The 18,763-nt window shown below is 42.2% G+C and overlaps 1 protein-coding gene and 1 long non-coding RNA gene across 3 annotated transcripts in view; one reads left to right on the top strand and one right to left on the bottom strand.

Moving 5' to 3' along the window:
• Positions 1 to 6,681: 6,681 nt before the first annotated feature.
• Positions 6,682 to 8,916, bottom strand: LOC110363913 (uncharacterized). Its single transcript, XR_010471392.1, has 2 exons — positions 8,715 to 8,916; positions 6,682 to 8,515 (listed from the first exon to the last, which is right to left on the bottom strand). It is a non-coding gene; the product is annotated as an uncharacterized LOC110363913 (long non-coding RNA).
• The window catches only part of IFNGR1 (interferon gamma receptor 1), a 29,938-nt gene continuing 19,772 nt past the window's right edge, over positions 8,598 to 18,763 (top strand). The window contains exons 1-2 of one of the 2 annotated variants that reach the window (XM_065057131.1): positions 8,849 to 8,998; positions 18,521 to 18,693. Coding sequence is in view for 1 of the 2 variants with exons in the window: in XM_065057129.1 (XP_064913201.1) it covers positions 8,911 to 8,998 (88 nt within the window). In the remaining variant the exon portion in view is untranslated. Of the gene's footprint in view, positions 8,999 to 18,520; positions 18,694 to 18,763 lie in introns of both variants that reach the window. The other variant, XM_065057129.1, reaches the window with a different exon arrangement.

Genomic DNA, 18,763 nt, shown 5'->3' with positions numbered 1-18,763 from the left:
AGGCTTACTATAGCCATCAAAAATGATGAAAGGGGGGCTTAAATTCCCCTTTATCTTCCTGTGAGAGACACTATGTCAAAGCAATGGGCTTTAGGAGCAGAAGGGGGAAACCACAGGGACTGGATGTGGCAGAAGCTGCTGTGCAGTCTGGTAGCTGTGGAGGAGCTGGAGGGAAGCTGCTGGAGGGATGCACCATCTGTAACACAACGGAGAGGTGGAAATCAAGCCAGATGAAATGATAACGAACAGGCAAAAGCCCTTGTAATCCTTGATAAATCTATGTCTGTCTTGGAATGTGATCCCAAAGTCCCTGACTTTGAAGGTCCCAGAGTCATCAGCCACCCTTTCACTTTGCAGTCAGACTCACCTAGGGATTTCCACAAAGACCTTTGACACAGCTGATCAGAGGGACTTGCTATCCATTTCTCTAGATTAAAGCATTATTTATCCCTTCAACTAAATTTACAAGAATGCAAGACTAAAGCACAAAATCAACAAAGAGATCTAGGGGTCTTCTCCCTTACATTTTCTTATCATACTGTTGCTGACATTCTTCATCTCTGGAGAAAAAAAAGAAAAAAAAAAAACACAACCAAAGCACAAAACTACAGCCAAGCAAGCAACCAACCCAAACTCCCTTTACTACTTGCAATGTTATCTCTCTTTCTACAGGTCATACCAGCAAGTTAGCATTTTCACTGACACGCTTGAGCAGCACTTGAAATTCCATAAAAGTTTCTATTCTGCACTCTTGCCTCTAGAACAATGAAGTGTTTTAATCAATATGCTGCCAGCTCTTTTTGTCTTAGTTCTGAAACTGTGCACCTGAGGCTAGCTTAGGCATTATTGTGTAAGTACTCCTTGCTGGTTCTCTAGCCCCCTCCCTACAGCCTCCTCTGATTTATTTGTATTTGTCCTGAAGATTGTACATAAACCTGGCAGCCATGGATTTGAAAATTCACAGGAGATTTGACTCATTCATTAATGTCATAAGGAAAAGAATGCAGACATTTTGCCCAGTCATCACAACAGCCATGGAGAGACACACAATAAAAAGCAGAGGGCTCCTCTCCCCAGCCATCCACTTCTGTTTATTCCCCAAGACGCAAACACATAGCAAAACCTTCATTATGGTCAGGTTGTGAGGAGAATTTTGGATGCAAACCAGATCACTTGGTTATGTGTTAAAACAGGAAAATAAGAGCAGTTATTATGTTTATGTTGGTTTCCCTCTGCAAAAGCCTTCTAGTCTGTATGCTGTTTTAAATCATCAGATTCTACTTGCTTGCCTCACTTTTTCAACAGAAATCGTCAAGACGACAGCATCAATCACCACCCCTTATTTAAATACAGGAGCAATTTAATAATCTACTTTATGATAGATCATTGAATCTATTCAGATGATTAAATCTATTCATCTACTTTTTATGCCTTGAAGCACAACAGCAGCTAATATTTGTTTTTCAGCAAAAAGCTTAATATTTTGAAGTGTCAGCACAAAGAGTAACATTCAGGTTCCTGGGTCCATTTTCCCAGCTGAGTTACTGGTCTTTCAGAATAGCAGCAAACTGGGTATGCAAGTGTTTGTCTGTCATTTTCGCCTATTGAGGAAAAAATATCCACTTCCTCTTTGGCCAAAATAATCCAAAAACTTGCAATGAACACAGTCCTCTGTGACTACATCCTTGCATTTAAAAACTAAGTAATTGTGTCTGGCTTCCTTTTAAACCCACCCCATATTTCTGTAACCTACAGTTTTTTTCCTGTGTTATCAGCCAACACCAGTCCGCTCCCAGCCACAACATGAACTTTAAAACTCTGGTGTATACAGAGCATTGACAGTATATCAAGGCTGGACTTGCAGCATATGACGAAACATTTCAGCACATGATAGGCTGCCAAAAAAAATATATATTTATATCAAAAAAGACAGATGTATTTTTGGCCTTCATCCAGAAGCTTAAGAAGTTAACAGAAAGTACAGGAACTGTTTTGCAACCCAAAATTGCTGATAAACTTCAGTCTCAGGCCAACGTCTCTGCATTGACAAAGGAGTTCCTCATAAACAAAGTCTCTTCTTGGGTACTTTTATGTCATGGTTTAACATCTGAGAGGTTTTTCATTAGATTTTCATTAGATGTCTTAAGATTCATTGAATTTTGTTCAAATGCATAGAATTAGGAGAAAAAAGAGGAAATGTTTTTTAAAAACATGTTTTTCTTCTTACCATACTATAGGTGTTTTGACACCAATATGAAAAGAAAAGCTTTCTCCTTGATCTGTAACGTAAAAACAAAGTTGACATTTACTTTATATTAACAAGATCCACTGTGTCTGAAGGGCTATCTCAGGTCTTCATTGTTTATCTAATATCTACTGTTATTTAATGAACATACTATTATTCCTTTTGATTCTAGCTTGTAGAAACTTACAGTGATTTTGGTTTCCTTTATGAGCAAAATTTGACACTGAGTCATGGTTTCTTTACTAACAGAACGTGAACACCGTAAGAAACAAGCAAGAAGAATAAATGGCTTTTCTAAGATCTTCAAGCTTTTTCCAAAACATATTAACATATTTCTGTTCTTCAAGGTTGTTTTTTTTTTTTTTCCTATTAACTCTTTCTTCTGCTCATAGTTTGGTTTTGTTTGTTTGTTTTCTGCCTTTCCTTCCTGTTCTCCACGTGCTTCTGAGCCTTGTTTCTACAAGGATATCTGCTCATAGCCACACATCTCCAGCTACCATGTTCACCAGGCTCAGCTCCTGACTTGCGTAGTGGCCTGTGTTTGAACAGCAGCTTCTGCTGTTTCAGCTATAAAAAGCATGCATGCCCTCCATGCAGGACTGCAGTTGTGTCCACCACCTGTAGCGAAGTTTCGCTGTCTCGGTAATTAAGAGCAACACGCCAAGAATGACTGCTTTTCTATTACCTGTTCTGTATGCTTGTGGACCTGCATGTGTTTTTATGGATGCACGTACCCAAACACTGAATACTTGTACTGAAACAAAGAAGCTCAAAGGTGCATTTCTTATCTAAGATATCTGAAGTTTGGGATTTTTTTTTTCATTCCTGGTTGACCTCTGTAAAAACAAATGCCTTGGATGAGAACAAAGAACAATTTATGATTTTCTGATGTGATTGTGGGTAGTTCTGATTCCAATGTATTCACAGTGTAGGTTCAAAGATTTGCCCAAACGACAGAGTTCTGTTTTGCTTTGGGAACAGGACGTTTAGGGAACCAAATTGTGAAATAGTCCATGGTGTGATCAGCTGCTCTCCAACATGGTTTTCAAATCTGTTGTTCTATCTATAGAAGTTTGTTCTACCGAGTCAAATGCACTGGAATGCAAAAGTCATGTTTTCTAGCCAGTTTCCTGACCCACCATTTATTTATCAAATGTGCTGTAGTTCTCTTTAAACAGCAGAAGCGTAACACCAAAAAATTATATCTAACAAAGAGTTAATGTGATACAGTATTGTTGATAAATTTGGCAAGACAGGTGCAAATGTAAAATATTTCTAAAAATACCCTGAAAACTAGGCTCTGCCACCTGCGATTTCTCTGAGACATCTCTCAGCAACACATGTCCATGGGCAAGCCCAGCAGCATCCTGGCTCAGGACTGCTCACATTCCTTGTGGGATCCTGAACTGACCCCTACCCCATCTCGAGTCTGCTGAAGGGTAACAGCATAACATTGTGTACAAGTGGGCACCTGGCAATCCTTAGCTTCCTCTTCTTGTTGCTAATCAACTCCAGGTGATCTATTGCAATGTTTGTTTAGTTCTCTTCAGATGTTTGTGAAAAAGAAACAAAAACTCGGCTGTTATCAGTACACACACTGGCTTCCCCCCCCATCCCAGTCCCGTTTGACTACACATTCTTTTTCTGGTACTTGTTTCAACTACAGTTTCTTTGGCATCCTCCATTTCCAGAGAACAGAACTTGCCCCTGGAAACACATATTCTCATAAATTTTTTTTTTCTGTGAGCAGCAGAACTAATGAGGCCTGGTTTCCTATGGATTTATGTTGCTGATTCCCAAGTTCCATCCTCGCATCCTGTCTCCTATGACATCTTCACTACGCAAAACCAGTGCTTTAGATGGCCAATATGAGTCACACACTTGCTGCTTGGCTCAGTAGTCCATATACATTGCACAACCAGTCAGATATCATGTTCTTGTGGTTGTTGCCAAAGAAAATATATTGCATACTTTCCTCTCACTAGGAAATGTTTATTAGATTACTTTAAAATAAAAAAGGGCCTCTGATGAAGTAGGTGTAGAAAATTTATTTACATAATAAAATAATTATGTGTCTTTAAAGGCACTATATGCATTATCTCTAAAACGTAGCTAATCTTTGGCAATTATTTTGCATGGGACTTTCCACATCAGACAGAGACATTGGATTACTGAAAGAGAACAAAGGACCCAACATATTTTCTTCTGAGACTGATTATATTGCTAGCCTGTTTTATGATGTGGCACTCTTTATCCAAAAAGCAAATTGTAGCTAGATCAATGGCACTCTTTTCCAGAAAGTCATAGAAGGGATGATCTTCCTGGTCTATGCTTTAACTCTTATGAGGTCTAGGCCAGATGTAATTATACAGAAGTTCACAATCACCTCGCACAGAACTTTTGACTGAATCATTATTTTGTTTATCGTGTTTGTCTTTCCCTTGTTCAGGGAAGGACATGCTTAGATACTCTTTCCTTGCCTCTTAACCAAAAGAATAGATTAGTCTCATTTCTGTGTCAGTGCTATTACCACTGCCAAGCAAGGTGGTAAGCCTTTTACTCATACCTGTATCTGGGGAGGGGACCTGCAATCACACTAACAGTCAGTAAGGTTTGCACTATAACTTCATCTATAAAGCACAAAAGACTACAGTATTAGGAGAAAAAATAACCAAACCAAAAAGCCAACCTCCCAATTGCAGCAACTGTCTCCAGCTTTCTCTTTTCTTAAGGGTCTCAGAATGTTCAAATATATTTAAGAAAGTGAGAAGCTCCTCGGTTTTCCGCTTTTACTTCATTCAGAGCTCCAACTAAACTTAGGCCCTCTCCTCTTACTGATGAAGGTTAATGGCTCTCCTTTCTATCCCAAGCCACCACAGTACCCCACCCAGCCTGAGAGCAAAGCGCTGTCATGCAGAAGCAGGTCCTGCATCAATGTCCATGGGGCTAGTTTTGTCTCATGGTGCATATCAGATCACCCATGCACAAGACCAACACAAGTCACATAGCATGAGAGATCATCTGCCACCACAGCAGCTACAGCGGAGCAGCTGCTACACTGGAAACACTGCAGCCTTTTAGAGACTTGCTCATCAGCTCACAACCCTGTCTTCTTGAGATATCCTTGCTACCTTTCTCTCTTTGTTCTCTTTTACCTCATGGTTCAAGCAGTTACCTTCCTCAGCAGCAAATAAACCTGTTGTCTTTGACTTGGTGGTTGACTTCCAAGCAGTGCTCATTGCTGCTGCTCTACTGCAGAGGTGACCATCCTTGTCAGCTGCCGCTAGATGGATAACAGCATTTGGTGATACCACGATTTCCACGGTGCATTATTTATCTACTTCCTTCAGGATTCAGTGCAAGCATAATTACAGGATATGCAGCATGGGCATTTAAAAGAGCTTTAAATCTAGGATACAGATAATTTACCAGCTAGTGGGACATTTTCTTTCTCTTCTGGAATGAGTGAGAGAAGTCCCTGATAAAAGCACAGCTTAGACTGCTTCAGGTCTCATTGCTTCAGTTCTCTGGTTCCTGGAACTGTGAATTTTGAAAGAATGGGTAGTTGAGAAGTATCGAAGTGGGCAGAAATTTATGACTGCTAGAGAGTTAGGAATGATGCTCCTGGAAAATCAAAATGTGTATTTTTACCCTAAGTCTGTATGAGAAGATCACTAAACTTCCTGACAGATTCATGGGATGTATAGAAGCTAAATGATCACTGAGCACTTTTTTTTGTTTTTTTTTTTTTTTTTTTGGGGGGGGCAGGCAGGGTGGGGAGGAGGGAGCACTTCTCATCGTTTGTACCTTTTGAAGGTGAACACACAGATAGTGCTTTGAATCATTAGGGAAAGGTCTGGTTATGGAGAACTTATTTTTGTCTGTGATTTCTCTTTGTGATAGCATGTAAAGAGAAGGTGGCGTTTACCTCTGAAACATGCTTTTCCTAAGGGTGTTCTTGTACAGCCTCATAGGGGCTCCAAACTTGTTACAACACTGATACTGTATCTACCTTTCTGTTTCAAAAGTCCTTGGGCGATATTTCAAAGCCAAAACCCTGAAGGTCCGGAACATAGCTTGATTTGCGAGAAAGCATGTAGGTAACCGCAATGACTGTCACGATGAATCAGAGAAGTAGCTGAAGGAGGAAGTGAGGAGTGGAAGTGAGGTGGAAATCCTCCTGTACCCATGTCTGCAAGGACAGCAAAACCCCAAGGAGCGCTACTGCACGTGTACATGAAGGCACAATAACTCTGTGAGACAACTAAGTGATAGCTGCAAAACAAACAAGCAAACAACCAAGCAAGCAAGAGGCTATGAGAACTAGTCCCGTGATGTGACAAGTTATCTTGTCAAGATCTTTCTCACAGGGAGGCACGTGACCACCACTTGGGCTGAGCACAAAAAGGAGTGCAAAGGAAGAAGATACAAGACACTTTACATGATAATGGCCATTCTTTTTTCTCTTTTCCAGTGTTTAACATTTCAAGACAAGGAAAAATTTTAGCAAGTTCGGGTGGGGATGGACTCCACTGGCATCAAAGGGAGAGCAGCCCTGGCCAGGATCTGCGTTCGGGGGTTCTGGTGGCACAGGCAGAAGATGTGCAGGGAAAACTGCCACAACCAGAATTACATTTCTTTAATTTCTCTGTACAGAGCGGATGTAATTTTTGTTCATTGTCGTCACTGTTCATAAGGTTCTGTCAAGTCTGTGCAGTATTGCCATAAGAAAACGTAACCTTACTGAGCTCTGGTGGTGTGACACACCTACTTTGGGCACACTGTCAGCTCTTGATGTGACTGTCAGAATACCTGACTTCTACCCAGGGCTGCTGATTCCTTGTTCTCACTTTTGTGTAAAATAACATTTCAATCATAGGATCATTTAGGTTGGAAAAGACCCCTGAGATCATCAAGTCCAACTGCTAAAGTAACACTGCCAAGTCCACCACTAAACCATGTCTCTAAGTGCCACATCAGCACATCTTTTAAATACCTCCAGGGATGATGACTCAACCAACCACTTCCTGGTTCTAGTGCTTGGCAACCCTTTTGGTGAAGAAATTTTTCCTTATACCGAATCTAAACCTCCTCTGGCAGAGCTTGAGGCCATTTCCTCTCTTCCTATTGTTACGTGCTAGAAAATGTATTATGCATTAGAAAAAATCATGCAAGCATGCAACCATTCAGCAACGTGCCAGTGAGCAGCCAGTCTTTCAATCAAGACAGCATTTGTTGGTTATGAAGCTCATCATTCATTAAGCACAAAGATCAGTCAGTGAGCATAATGTTACTACATAATGTTTCACAGTCCAATTTCTTCAGCCTTAGGGCAGCTGTGAGGAGATGCTGGCTTTCTAACCCACATGGACCCTACCCTTCACAGCACCACCCCATCACCTTATGGGAACATCACCATTTCTGAAGCTGTACCAGTGGGGCCTTTTCTTCAGCAGGGGGGCTGGCTTACAATCTCCCCTCTCCTCACTACTCATTCCCTCCCACACAGCCAGTCCTGCTGTCTCCCCTGCTCTGCAGATGGCAAATGGCAAAAAAAGGCAAATCCTCCACACTTTTCTCCAAGAAATGGGCCAAAGTCTGGGATAGAAAATAGAGGTAAGGGAGCAGCTGAAGTTAACATTTCCCAATAGAGTCATGATAAAGATGAAGTGTAATGACTCTGACCAGCAGCTTTGTTTCCTCTTTCCTGTCTCTTTGAAAGGCTGGGAAGAATTGTGGGTGTTAAGGATTGCTCAAGCTGCCTCTTAATTCAGGTCTGGAAAAAGGGTTCTCTGCAGAATCTCTGTCAGTAGCTTAAAAAGCTGCTATATCCTCCTTACAGCTGAGGTGTAGCAGAAGGTTTCTTCTGTGCCCTTTGTGTCCTCATCTGGCCCAGGGTGGCCTTGAGATTGAATGGTTAAGGTGCAGAATTATCTGCCATTGGGACGCTGGGTGGGAGACACAGAAACAGGAAGGTGAAAAAAGCTGCAATCTCTGTCTTTTTTGGAGGCACTTCCTTCAACTTTTTTGAAGTGCATATAACTTTAGGTTTATTGCATGAAAGAATAAAATCTCTCAGCATAAATTAGGATTCCTGTGCAGACAGAAGCTCAAAGTATTGTTTCTGAAAGACTCCACAGGATGAACACTTCGTGGGTGTTTTTGTTTTTTTTTTTAGAAATTAGAATAGAGAGAGGTCCCAACGTGACAAACAGGATGATGAGGCTTCTTCAGGCGCTTGTGACTGACCGGTTTGACACCGTATCGGCACTTCAAAACAAAAACCACAAAATTAACACAGCCAGGCCCCCGCGGAGGCCCACGCCCCCCCCGCCGCCGCCGTCCCAGAGACGCCGCCAGGCTGCAGCCCACCCCGGCTCCGCACCGGCCTCCTCCCCTGCACGGGCAGCTCTACCCCGGCCCCAAAACAACCCTCACCCACCCCCACCGCCGTAACGCCACCGCTGACCGGCAGTCACCCCCAGCGCCGCAGCCTGCCCCCGCACTGCGCGGCTTCCCGGTCAGGGCGGGGCCGGGGCTGCCTGCCCCTTCCCGGCGTGCCCGTAGGGAGCGCAACGCGCAGGCGCCGGAGCGGAGCTGAGCCGAGAGGATCGCGACGGGCGACCGCGGCCTGCGGTGGTCCCCAGCCACCGCCGCTGGGCGCCATGTGGGTGGCGCTGGCCCTGCTGGTGCTCGAGGCGCTGCTAGTGCCTCGCCGGAGCGCGGCCTCCCGCGGCGAGCAGCCGCCCGCAGGTAACGCGCTGGGCTGGGCTGGACGGACGGGACAGCCGCCCCGCGCGGGTCTCCTGAGGGGCGCGGTGGGGCTGGTCCCGCACCCCTGCGCCTTTCGCGGAGTCGTTCGTGACGGAGCGCCGCCGGGGCCGCGGTGGGGCCGCCGGATCCCCTGCAGCCATCCGGCGCGGGGGGCGGAGGGGAAGCGGCGGAACTCGTTTGTCCCCTGGGGAACGAGCAGCCGGGCGGCGGTGAGAGAACCGAGTCCCGCTTTGTTCGGCTCCGCAGCCGCCCCCCGCGGGCTGCGCCGTGTTGTTCCGCCGGGGTGAGCTGGTGCCGGTGCCGCTCTCTGGGGCTGCGGGATGAAGGTTTGCCGTGGAAGCGGTCTGGTGGCGTGCAAAGCACTTCTGGTAACAGCACCGACAGTGCGTTTTGAAACCTGCCTGGGCTGCCTGGTTCTTGTGGCAGGCGTAACACCCGACTTTATGGCAGCTGTGATCAGCGGTTGAAGTCCTTCAGGATGAGGTGGCTGATACCAGCTGTTATTTCAGGTGTTTGTGTATTTTATCGTGTAAAACAGGAGTGGGATGTGCATGGAACAGGCCTGCTCCACTGTGCTTTATAAATGTGTATGCCTAAAAAAGCAGAGAAACTGGGAATTTCATAGTAAAAGTGAGGAGTGCAAGACCAGAGAGTCCAAAGAAGGCATTGGGATCACGACCACAGGTGTGGGAGCACCTTTCAGCCAAGCACAGATGGGGAAGGATGGGTGTCCTGCCAGCAAAGAGCATCTGAGTTTTGTCTCTGGGCAGAGTTTTTATAAATAAACTGCAACAGCTCATTAAAACCAGAAATTGCTGTCTTACAGCTCAGGTCAAAAGGGAGCATGCACTTAATTTTTAAGAACATTGAGAGCTATATGTAGAGTGCGGCATGCTGTACTATTCATGAGCTTGAAACTGAAAACACAGCAGTCCACACATTAGTTCAATTAAGTGGTACTCTCTTGAGATTTACCCCCAGAGCAAGATCAATTTACCTAAAATGCTGCTTGCAGAAACATCCATTATGTGTCCAGGTTCCTTAGATTCTGCAAATGCATAATGCAGATTTGCTGGGACTTTGTGCAGTCTAGATCCATGCCCAAGTGGAGTGATGGAACTCTGTTGCCCTTGGGGACAGCCCACACCGTATGGGACTTTGGAAGTCTGCTTAAGTTTACCTGACATGGACTAGGAGCAGTGAAAATGGTAATCTGCCTGCTAACTTGTCCGTTGGTAGTTTGCATCCTGAGTATCCAGTTTGTTCAAGATAGTGGATGATTGTTAACCAGTAAACCTTGCATGGAAACTCCTTATTTTCACATTTGAGCAGTAAGGAGGCTTGATATGTTAAATACAGTCTTTTGAGGTCTGATTTCACCTATTTTAAGGGCATGCTTTTATTGCTGATAGAATATGCTACTTTTATGTTGCATTTTTAAGGTAAAAACACCAGTAAATCATTCATGAAACAAACCTGCCATAATCCAGCCTAGTCCAGCACAACAGTTACCTTGGTGTAAGAGTATAGAACAATATGGTGGTGTAGTTGATGTAGCCAGCTGCCTAGAAGCAAAAAGCTCATTTTTGAGTGCAGCAAGCCCTCAGATGAAAGGAGCAGAATATAGTTTTGTGTTAGGTTTTGAAAACACAGAGTTTTCCTAGTGACTTGCACTCAGGTTGGCCGCAGCCTCTTTATATAACCATACCTTTCAGAGACTTCATCATTTAAGCAAAAACTTAGTGTTTTAGTGAACAGAAACATGATGAAGATAATTCTAATAGATACTACTGTGTTCTAGCTGAATGAAAATGCTGGTTATATCTGTAGTGGCGAACTAATACTATGTCCTTACTTCATCATTACATTGCAAGCAGATGTGCTGGTTTACAGTGGAAGGATTAAAGTAGAAGGGGAATTCTGAAGCATGTTTATGATGCTTTCCTGTGCAGTGATTTTATTTCTTAAGTCTTAGTAAGACTTTCAGTGTGCCAATAGTGTAATACATATCTCAAGGCAGAGTGTGTAATGAGGAAATTCCCAGCTATCTTCACCTTCTGTTGTAGGACACAATTTTCCATGGAAAAACCAGACAACCTAGCAGCTGTTGTCTCAATCACTGAACACCCTCTGTGTTTCTTATGGCTGGATGCTTAACATATTTTCATAGATAGGCCTGTGACTCATCAGTGGAGCTCCACACTTGTTGATGGGAACTCTCAGTCTGCATTTAAGTATACTGGACACAGAGGTCCCCAATCAAAATTCTAATAGTAGGAGAAGATTTGGAGACTCTGACAGCAGTTCGGGTATTTCTTGCACATTGAAAGCCAGGTTTCCAAGGAGATATGTACTTCAGTTTTGCTGCTGGCTTCCTGTTGTGTGTGATGATCCTGGTGGTCTTGATTTTTTCTTTTATGGTTCAGATTATTGGCAGTCATAGAAGTTATCTGTCCAGCTGCAAATAAAAACAGATTATAAAGTCCTGTATTTAGATATCGTCTATTATAATGACTTCTCAGCTATAACAAAATGGAAGTCTTAAAATAGATAAAGCAGTATTTAGCTTCTACTATGACAGCAGTTTTTAAAATGTCTGTCTTGTGCAGTGATTATCACTTATTATCACAGCGAAAATCACTTATTGTGATTTTTTTTTTAAGATGGTGATCTAGGTCTACCTCTTCTCTTAGTACAGCATACCACCTTGCAGAGATTTTTGTCATAAAGAACAATTTTAAAAGCTCTGTGGAACAATGTCAAACCTCTGAGCCCTGAAAAGATAAAAACCTGTTGTAAATAGAAGCTGTAAAAATGCACTAAGTACTGCGTATAGTTTTTATTTCTGATTCCTGTGAAATCATTTAAGTTCATTTCCCTAGATATTTAAAAATTAATAGCTTTAAATTTTATGTCTAGTCTTTGTACTTCCTTCATTTGTAAATTGAATGTGGTTTCCTTTTTGAATTCAAGATCTTTTGAGAACTTTTGATAGAACCTTCTGCATATAATTGCTGTTACATGCACTAATTTAAGCTTGTTCTTTATGGCTTTGTTAAGGAAGTACCATCAAGTTATAGGAGCAGCATTACACAAGAAGTGTATGTCCTGGGTTTCTCTTGGAGGGATAAATGAAAGCAAGTGAAGGCAAGCATGTGCAAACCTCTCCACATACGCTGTGTGACTGCTGCCACTTAGAAGAAGGCCAGGCAGGTATCAGGAACAACATTCTTCATTCAGCACCTTGCTGCTTGGTGTTTGCTGCTCTGTCGAGCTCCAGCCCACAGGCAGTCTCCCCTCCAGTGGTCTGACAAGAGCAGAGCTGGGTTGTTTTGTGCATGGCCTGCCAGAAGCACCTGGTAGAGATGGATGCATGCTGACCCAGGTGTGCTGCCCCGAGGGGGAACATGGCAGTGGATGGAGCCCCCTCCCTAACAGTTGTCCCCCATTTGTCCCCATGGCACACACTTGGTGCACCTGCAGCCTGTACTGAGCACCATCCTCTGCCTGCTAAAATTCTGTCCTACAGTTCTGGGCAGTGCTCCTAGCTAAATTCTAGTCCCTAGGTGGCTGTTCTCTGCTTTAATGCAGGGCAATTTTGTTTGATTCAGAACAGATTGATTGTTCAGAGCCTCGCTTCAAAAAGCTCCACTGTGTAAGGAAATACAGCTTTAAGAATTGGGCTAAATTATTTTTATATGGTATTTTGCACTTTTAGCATAGACTCGCTACTCTGTATCTATTTTCCAGGGTATGGGCAACCTTCATGTCATTTTTTTTCCCCATGTGTATTCCTGCAGAGTCCTGCAGAAGCTTTCTTGGGTAGTACAGATTTGTCTGATCTTGTTTTCCTTGTCTTCTTCAGTGGTGGTGAAAACTAAGGAGAATCACTTTTTAATGTATGTGAAGTCACCAAAGCTGCTACACTTTCCAGGTGCAAAAAAGAAGCAGCCTTTCAAAAATATATTTTTACTTTTTTTTTTTTTTCCCCCACAGTTTGTCATTTGAAGCTTTCAATTTGTGCTTTCAATCCATATTTTGGTGCCTAAATGATGTTTAACAGGCACATGCAACTTGAACGAACTCTGTGGTTAAGTTGCTGTTGTCTCAGATGGCTGTGCCATAGAGTCTGCATTGTGGACTCATCAGGACCTGGTCTGTTATATGCATTATTGCACTTCCAGTTAAATGCTGACGAATGCCTCTGTGTATGCAGTAATGCCTCATGGCCTCTGCCAGAATGAGGGAAGGAACTTGTTGTACAAGGTATAAATATCAGTTTAAAGGCTTACTCATTTTTATGTCTTGGAAATGTCCCATTCTTCAGTTCTTTGAATTTTTACTGTTGGGTGATGCATTGCTGAGGCTTAATGAACAGATGGGACATCTTCATATGTATAAAAAAAATGCAGTCCTTCTGTATATGCTTTAAAAATAGATTTCATTGAATATATGTCTGTTTCAAACTCATATTTCATGAGTACTTTCCATAGGTGGTATTGTTCGGGGATGGTTACAGAGTGAGCAATTTAGTCTAGTTTCAAGGTAATATAGAAATCTTTCTTGTTTTGCATGTCTCTGACCCTGCTGAGATTTGTGAAAGATGTTCAGTGTGGTGTTTTTGTCTTGGGGAAGTCAATGTACAAAACAAGACAAATTAGACTTGTCTTGTAGATACAAGTGTTTTCTGGTTTGATGGATGCATTGGAAGCCGAATTCTATCATATATTGTGTGCAACTACTGGATTAGTTCTGTGAGTTTTCTTTCTTAGTCTTAGAAGATGCAACTAGGTGCAATTGTTCCTCCTAAAACCTTATTTCTCAGCAGCCTGAAACCAAGCAGCAGACATTTGCAGTAAAACAAAAGTCTTTCAGTGGCATTTGGTTTTTAATTTCCTACCACAGGTACTTCCTTCCTGTCTGCTGTGCAAGTTTGCTGAAGATGTAAATGTCTCCAAAACTTAAATACATTAGTTAATATAATTTCACAATTGAGTATGTATATATACACACATACCACATGCTGAGGTCTTTGCCACCAATATGGCAGGAATAGTTAGTCTGGATTGTTAGTATATGAACAAATATTCACATTTCTCTGAGTTATGTATGTTGTTTCTAAACTGATGAAAGTGTGAGCTTGCTGAGATAAACTGTGTGGTTGCATTCCCACATCTGTTCTCTATTAAATGCTCAACTTCTAGATCACCCTGTGGTCATGCTTGTGTTTGCTTTTACCTCTGCCTTACTCCTACCTTTGCTTCCAAGATTGGAGTTCTTTTTTCTAAAAATCCAGGCATGTTCAGTTTGTTTTAGGACTCTTAAAAAAGTGTAAATCTGACTGGCCTACTTTTGCCTTTTATTCTCTGGACATAGAGATGATGTCTGAAGTTCCTCTTATGTTGTTCTACAATGCACATCCACAATTCAATTTCTTTATTTCTGTGGAAAAAAAAATGTTCTTGCTGATGTCTCTGTTGCCGTTCTATGAGCCAGTATTGCTGTTTTACAGGGCAAGCCGAATGAAGCTAACTGTTGGTGGAAGTTGCTGCATTTGAGCTGGAGGCAAATTAGAACTTGTTGTGTGTCCTGTGCATCATGACATGAATTGCAGATGCATTTTCTTCTCACTTTTTCCACCCTTTGTTTCTCACTGTTTGAATTTGCACCTTGAGCATTGCTGCATTTGTTTTTATTATAAATTAGAAGGAATTTTATGTTTAAAGATTGTGGCACTAGCCACTATTATTGTCCTCTGGTTGTGCCTGTTGAACAGCATGGAACATAGTGTGACATGTTTAAAAAAATTAGTGCTTCATTATGGGTTAAGTAAAACAGTGTTCACGTAAAGTATTATGACATTTTAACTGGCAATATGCAGAAATAGCATCTATGAAGATTATACTGTAGCACTTTGAAAATCTGCAGTGTTCTCTGTGGTCTGTAGTCTTGATGCTGGAGTGAAGTGAGGCTGGGGTGTCCCAAGGCTCTGACTCTGCACTGGCTGGAGAAGAAACCATTCAAAATCAGGTAGACAACCTGAGTAAAGGAGCTGTGAGCAGGACAATGAAGGACAATTGGTTGGAGGGGGGCATTCAGGGCAGATAACAAACCTGAAGGACTAGAATTGTCTGGCCATGGTGTAAAAAGTATCATAAGCTGATCCATTTTCTGTGCCCATTTTGAGGTCCTTTGGTCTGAACTGTTGCAGTGCCAAGCACTCACTTCTGCATCTCAAGCTGCTGTTGCTTGCACTAATTTTTGTGTGCTGTTGCTAAATGAGCTGAAGAGTAAGGTCCTTGGTCACTCAGATTGGTTAGGCAAGGTTTGCAGATGGAGAGATAGTCTTCTGTGAAAATAACCGGTGTCATTAGGGAAAGGAGATGAGCTTTCAAGCTTTCTCTAGCTTTAAAGTAGAACCAGAAAACCTCAAAAATAAGAGAACAACTTACGTTTTACTTGACTACATATCCATTAGACCACTTGAGAGACAAGATGGCTGGTGTCTATAGAGAATAAGGGAAGCGGCAGAAGTTGTAATAAGGTGTCATCCCTTAGAAAAAGGGAGATAACTCTTGGTCTGTTAAACATGGAGTGGAGTGAAAGATTAGAGAGGGAGATAGTGCTTGACTAACTTGGTTACTAAAACAAAGTTGTTAAAAGTGAGAATGAAAAGGATGAGATGAGGGTATGTGTAAACTCATTCCTGTAAGTGATCAAGGCCAACTTGTAGTGCCATCAGAGATCTTGCCGTGTTGGCTGGTACGGTTGTTTATATGGTGATACAATTCGTGAAGAAAGTTGTCTTTTCATGAGAAAAGCTTGTTTTCTGCTTGTTCCTTTGTAGTCTCAGAGCTGGAACATGTTAAAAATCATCTCTGGATGGAAGAGTGGACAATGAGATTGAGTAAGTCTTTTATGGTGCTGTGGAGGAGTGACTTGGTAGGTTATTTTCAGTTCTGGTTGGTTGCTCAGCATTCACAAGTACTTCAGAGTCTCACATTCTTGTGCAAGTCCTCTCCTGGTTTATACTTGTGCTTAGTGATACTCCATCCCAGGTGCAGAATCTGGCATTTGGACTTGTTAAATTTCATCCCATTAATCATTACCTAGTGCTCCAGTCTATCTAGATTCCCCTGCAAGGCCTGTCATGCCTTGAGAGTCAACAGCACCTCCCAGTTCAGTATCATTGGCAGATTTGCTAATGGTGCATTCAACTCCTGCATGCAGATCATTGGTAAAAATACTGAACAAAACAGGCTGTAGAATTAGGCCCTGAGGAACACCACTGGTGAGGGCTCACCAGGCAGATGTAGCTCCCTCCAGCTATTTCTTCACCCAGAGTACCAGATACCTTCTCATCTCATAGTTGCACAACTTGACAAGAAGGATGCTATGAGGGACAGTATCAAAAGCCTTATTAAAATACAGGAAAACTACATGCAGCACCTTCCCTTCATCCACTAGACAGGTGACCTTATTGTAGGAGGATATTTGTTAGTTAAACAGGACTTTCCACTTGTGAACCCATCTCGACTGTGCCTGATGATTGTATTGTTCTTTAAGTATCTTTCTATCACATCCAGTATGATCTTCTCTGTAATTTTTCCAGGTATTGAGGTTAGACTAACAGGTCTGTAGTTTTCTTGGTCTTCCCTCATGCCCTTCTTGTGAATTTGAGTAGTGTTGGCCAGCTTCCAGTCACCAGGGACCTCCAGAGACCTCTGGTAGGTCATTGAGGGGAGTCCTACTGTAACATCTGCCAGCTCCTTCAGTGCTCTGGGGTGAATCCCATCAGGCCCCATGGACTTGTGAAAATTTGGCTGATACAGCTGGCCCCTTACAATTTCCATGTCCACAAATGGTAAGTCATTGTTCTTGCACCTGAGAGCCCCTGACTCAGACAACTGAACATCCCAAGGTTTATCAGTATTATTAAAGACTGAGAGGGGAAAAACTAAACAAAACAACCCAAACCAAACAAAAAATAATGCCTCTGCTTTTTCTCATTGCTTTTAGTCAGGTGACCGTCTTCAACTATTGGTCCAATGTTTTCCTTAGACCTCTACTTGCAATTAGCATACTTAAAAAAACCCTTCTTGTCTTCTGGAACAACATCGGCCAGTTTTGACTCTAGTTCAGCTTGGGCCTTTTGTGTCTTCTCCCAGCGAATCATGACTCTGTAATCTTCCTGCAAAATCTGGCCTTGCTTCCAGAGATCATACAATTTCTTTTTCCTCCTGAGCTCCATGAGCAGTTCCCCATTCAGCCAAGCTGGTCATTTTAAGATTCTGTAGGATTGCCTGCTTCTCTGCTATTAAAACGTGGTTCTTAAAAGCTGACCAGCACTTATGGACCCCTAAGCCCTCAAAAGCAGATTCCCAGGGGACGTTGCTAAGTAGCTCCCTGAGTAGCTTAAAATTTCGTCTCTTGAAATCCAGGGTAACAACTCTATGTAGGAAAATAAAACAGAAATGTGGTGATGAGAGAAAGAACGAGGAAGGAGAAAACACAGTGCTAAATAATTACATGACTAAAAGCCATGTACTTTTTACTGGAAGTTCAAATACATTCTAGGATTTCATTTTCCACTCTTTTGTTAATCGTAGTTTGTGTAATAGTACAGAAAAGTGAATTTTCTAAGACTTACTACACCATGACTTGAAGCTAAATATTTGAAGAAACATTTGTGTGCTTTGACACCTCTTTTATCAACTTGTCACCTTTGTTTTCTTGTGGTTGAGAATTTGAAGATTGTGTTCCTTTTTTCCAATAACTGAAATACCACTTTTGTACATATTAAAACGTAACTAAACCACAGCACCATTTCCAGAGCGATGTATGTTACGTGTATCAAGCCTTTGTGGTTAATAGCATATTTCAGCCTCCACGTATTACTTTTCATAGACCATTTTGTGGTCTTGTTCTCAAGATGTTACATTTGTTTACTTTCTCTCAATATATAGCAGTAAAGTTGGAACACTTGCTTTATGAACAAGCAGTGGTCTAGGGCAGGTCAAATATAGGTTACCTGTCAACATTTCACAGAAGTTATGGTAAGAAAATACTAAGGATTTAATGTTTTAATATTTTAACCAGACAATGAGAAGCTGAGAAGTAACAATTAAAATCAGTTGAGTGACCTTCATTTTTTTTTCAGCCTTCAATAGTTACAGAATTATGTAATTTTCCTTCCCCTGCAGCTGCTCCCCCCAATATCTGTCACTGTTAGTGCTTACAACAGAAGCTTACTGTAGGAGTAAACTGTCAAGGCTGCTTTTTGGTTTTGTATCGCTTACTGCATTACCTCCAATGTTTTTAATTAAATGTTACTTCAAATGCTTTCCTGTATATGCAACTACATTACAGCTTCAGTGTTCAAATTCCTTACAAGTCTTAGTAGTTTATCTTTATTATTAATATCACAGCTTTCTGAAAATACTGCTGAAGTGGTAAAAATGGCTTTGCCAGAAATGGATGTTGAATCCAGGCTTTCTCCAGCAGGCTTGTTGTTTTCTGGCGAGGCTGAGTCAGGAGGTGGTAGGATCTACTAGGACTCCTGTGAAGCGCAGACCCCAGTACTGCAGTTTTGGGAGCTTCTCTCTCTCTCCACCTCGTCTCTGATACAGTTCCTGAAGAGAAAGAAAAACCTACAGGACCTGGGCTAATCTTCTGTAATTTCATTAAATTCATACTGTCTGTCTGCTGCTATATCTGTATAATATCAACACAGGGGTACAATCA

This window comes from Columba livia, chromosome 3, assembly GCF_036013475.1.
Source record: "Columba livia isolate bColLiv1 breed racing homer chromosome 3, bColLiv1.pat.W.v2, whole genome shotgun sequence".
NCBI classification, from domain to species: Eukaryota; Metazoa; Chordata; class Aves; order Columbiformes; family Columbidae; genus Columba; species Columba livia.
The sequence above is the reverse complement of the archived record's forward strand: the minus strand, read 5'-3'. Positions and strand labels throughout refer to the sequence as shown.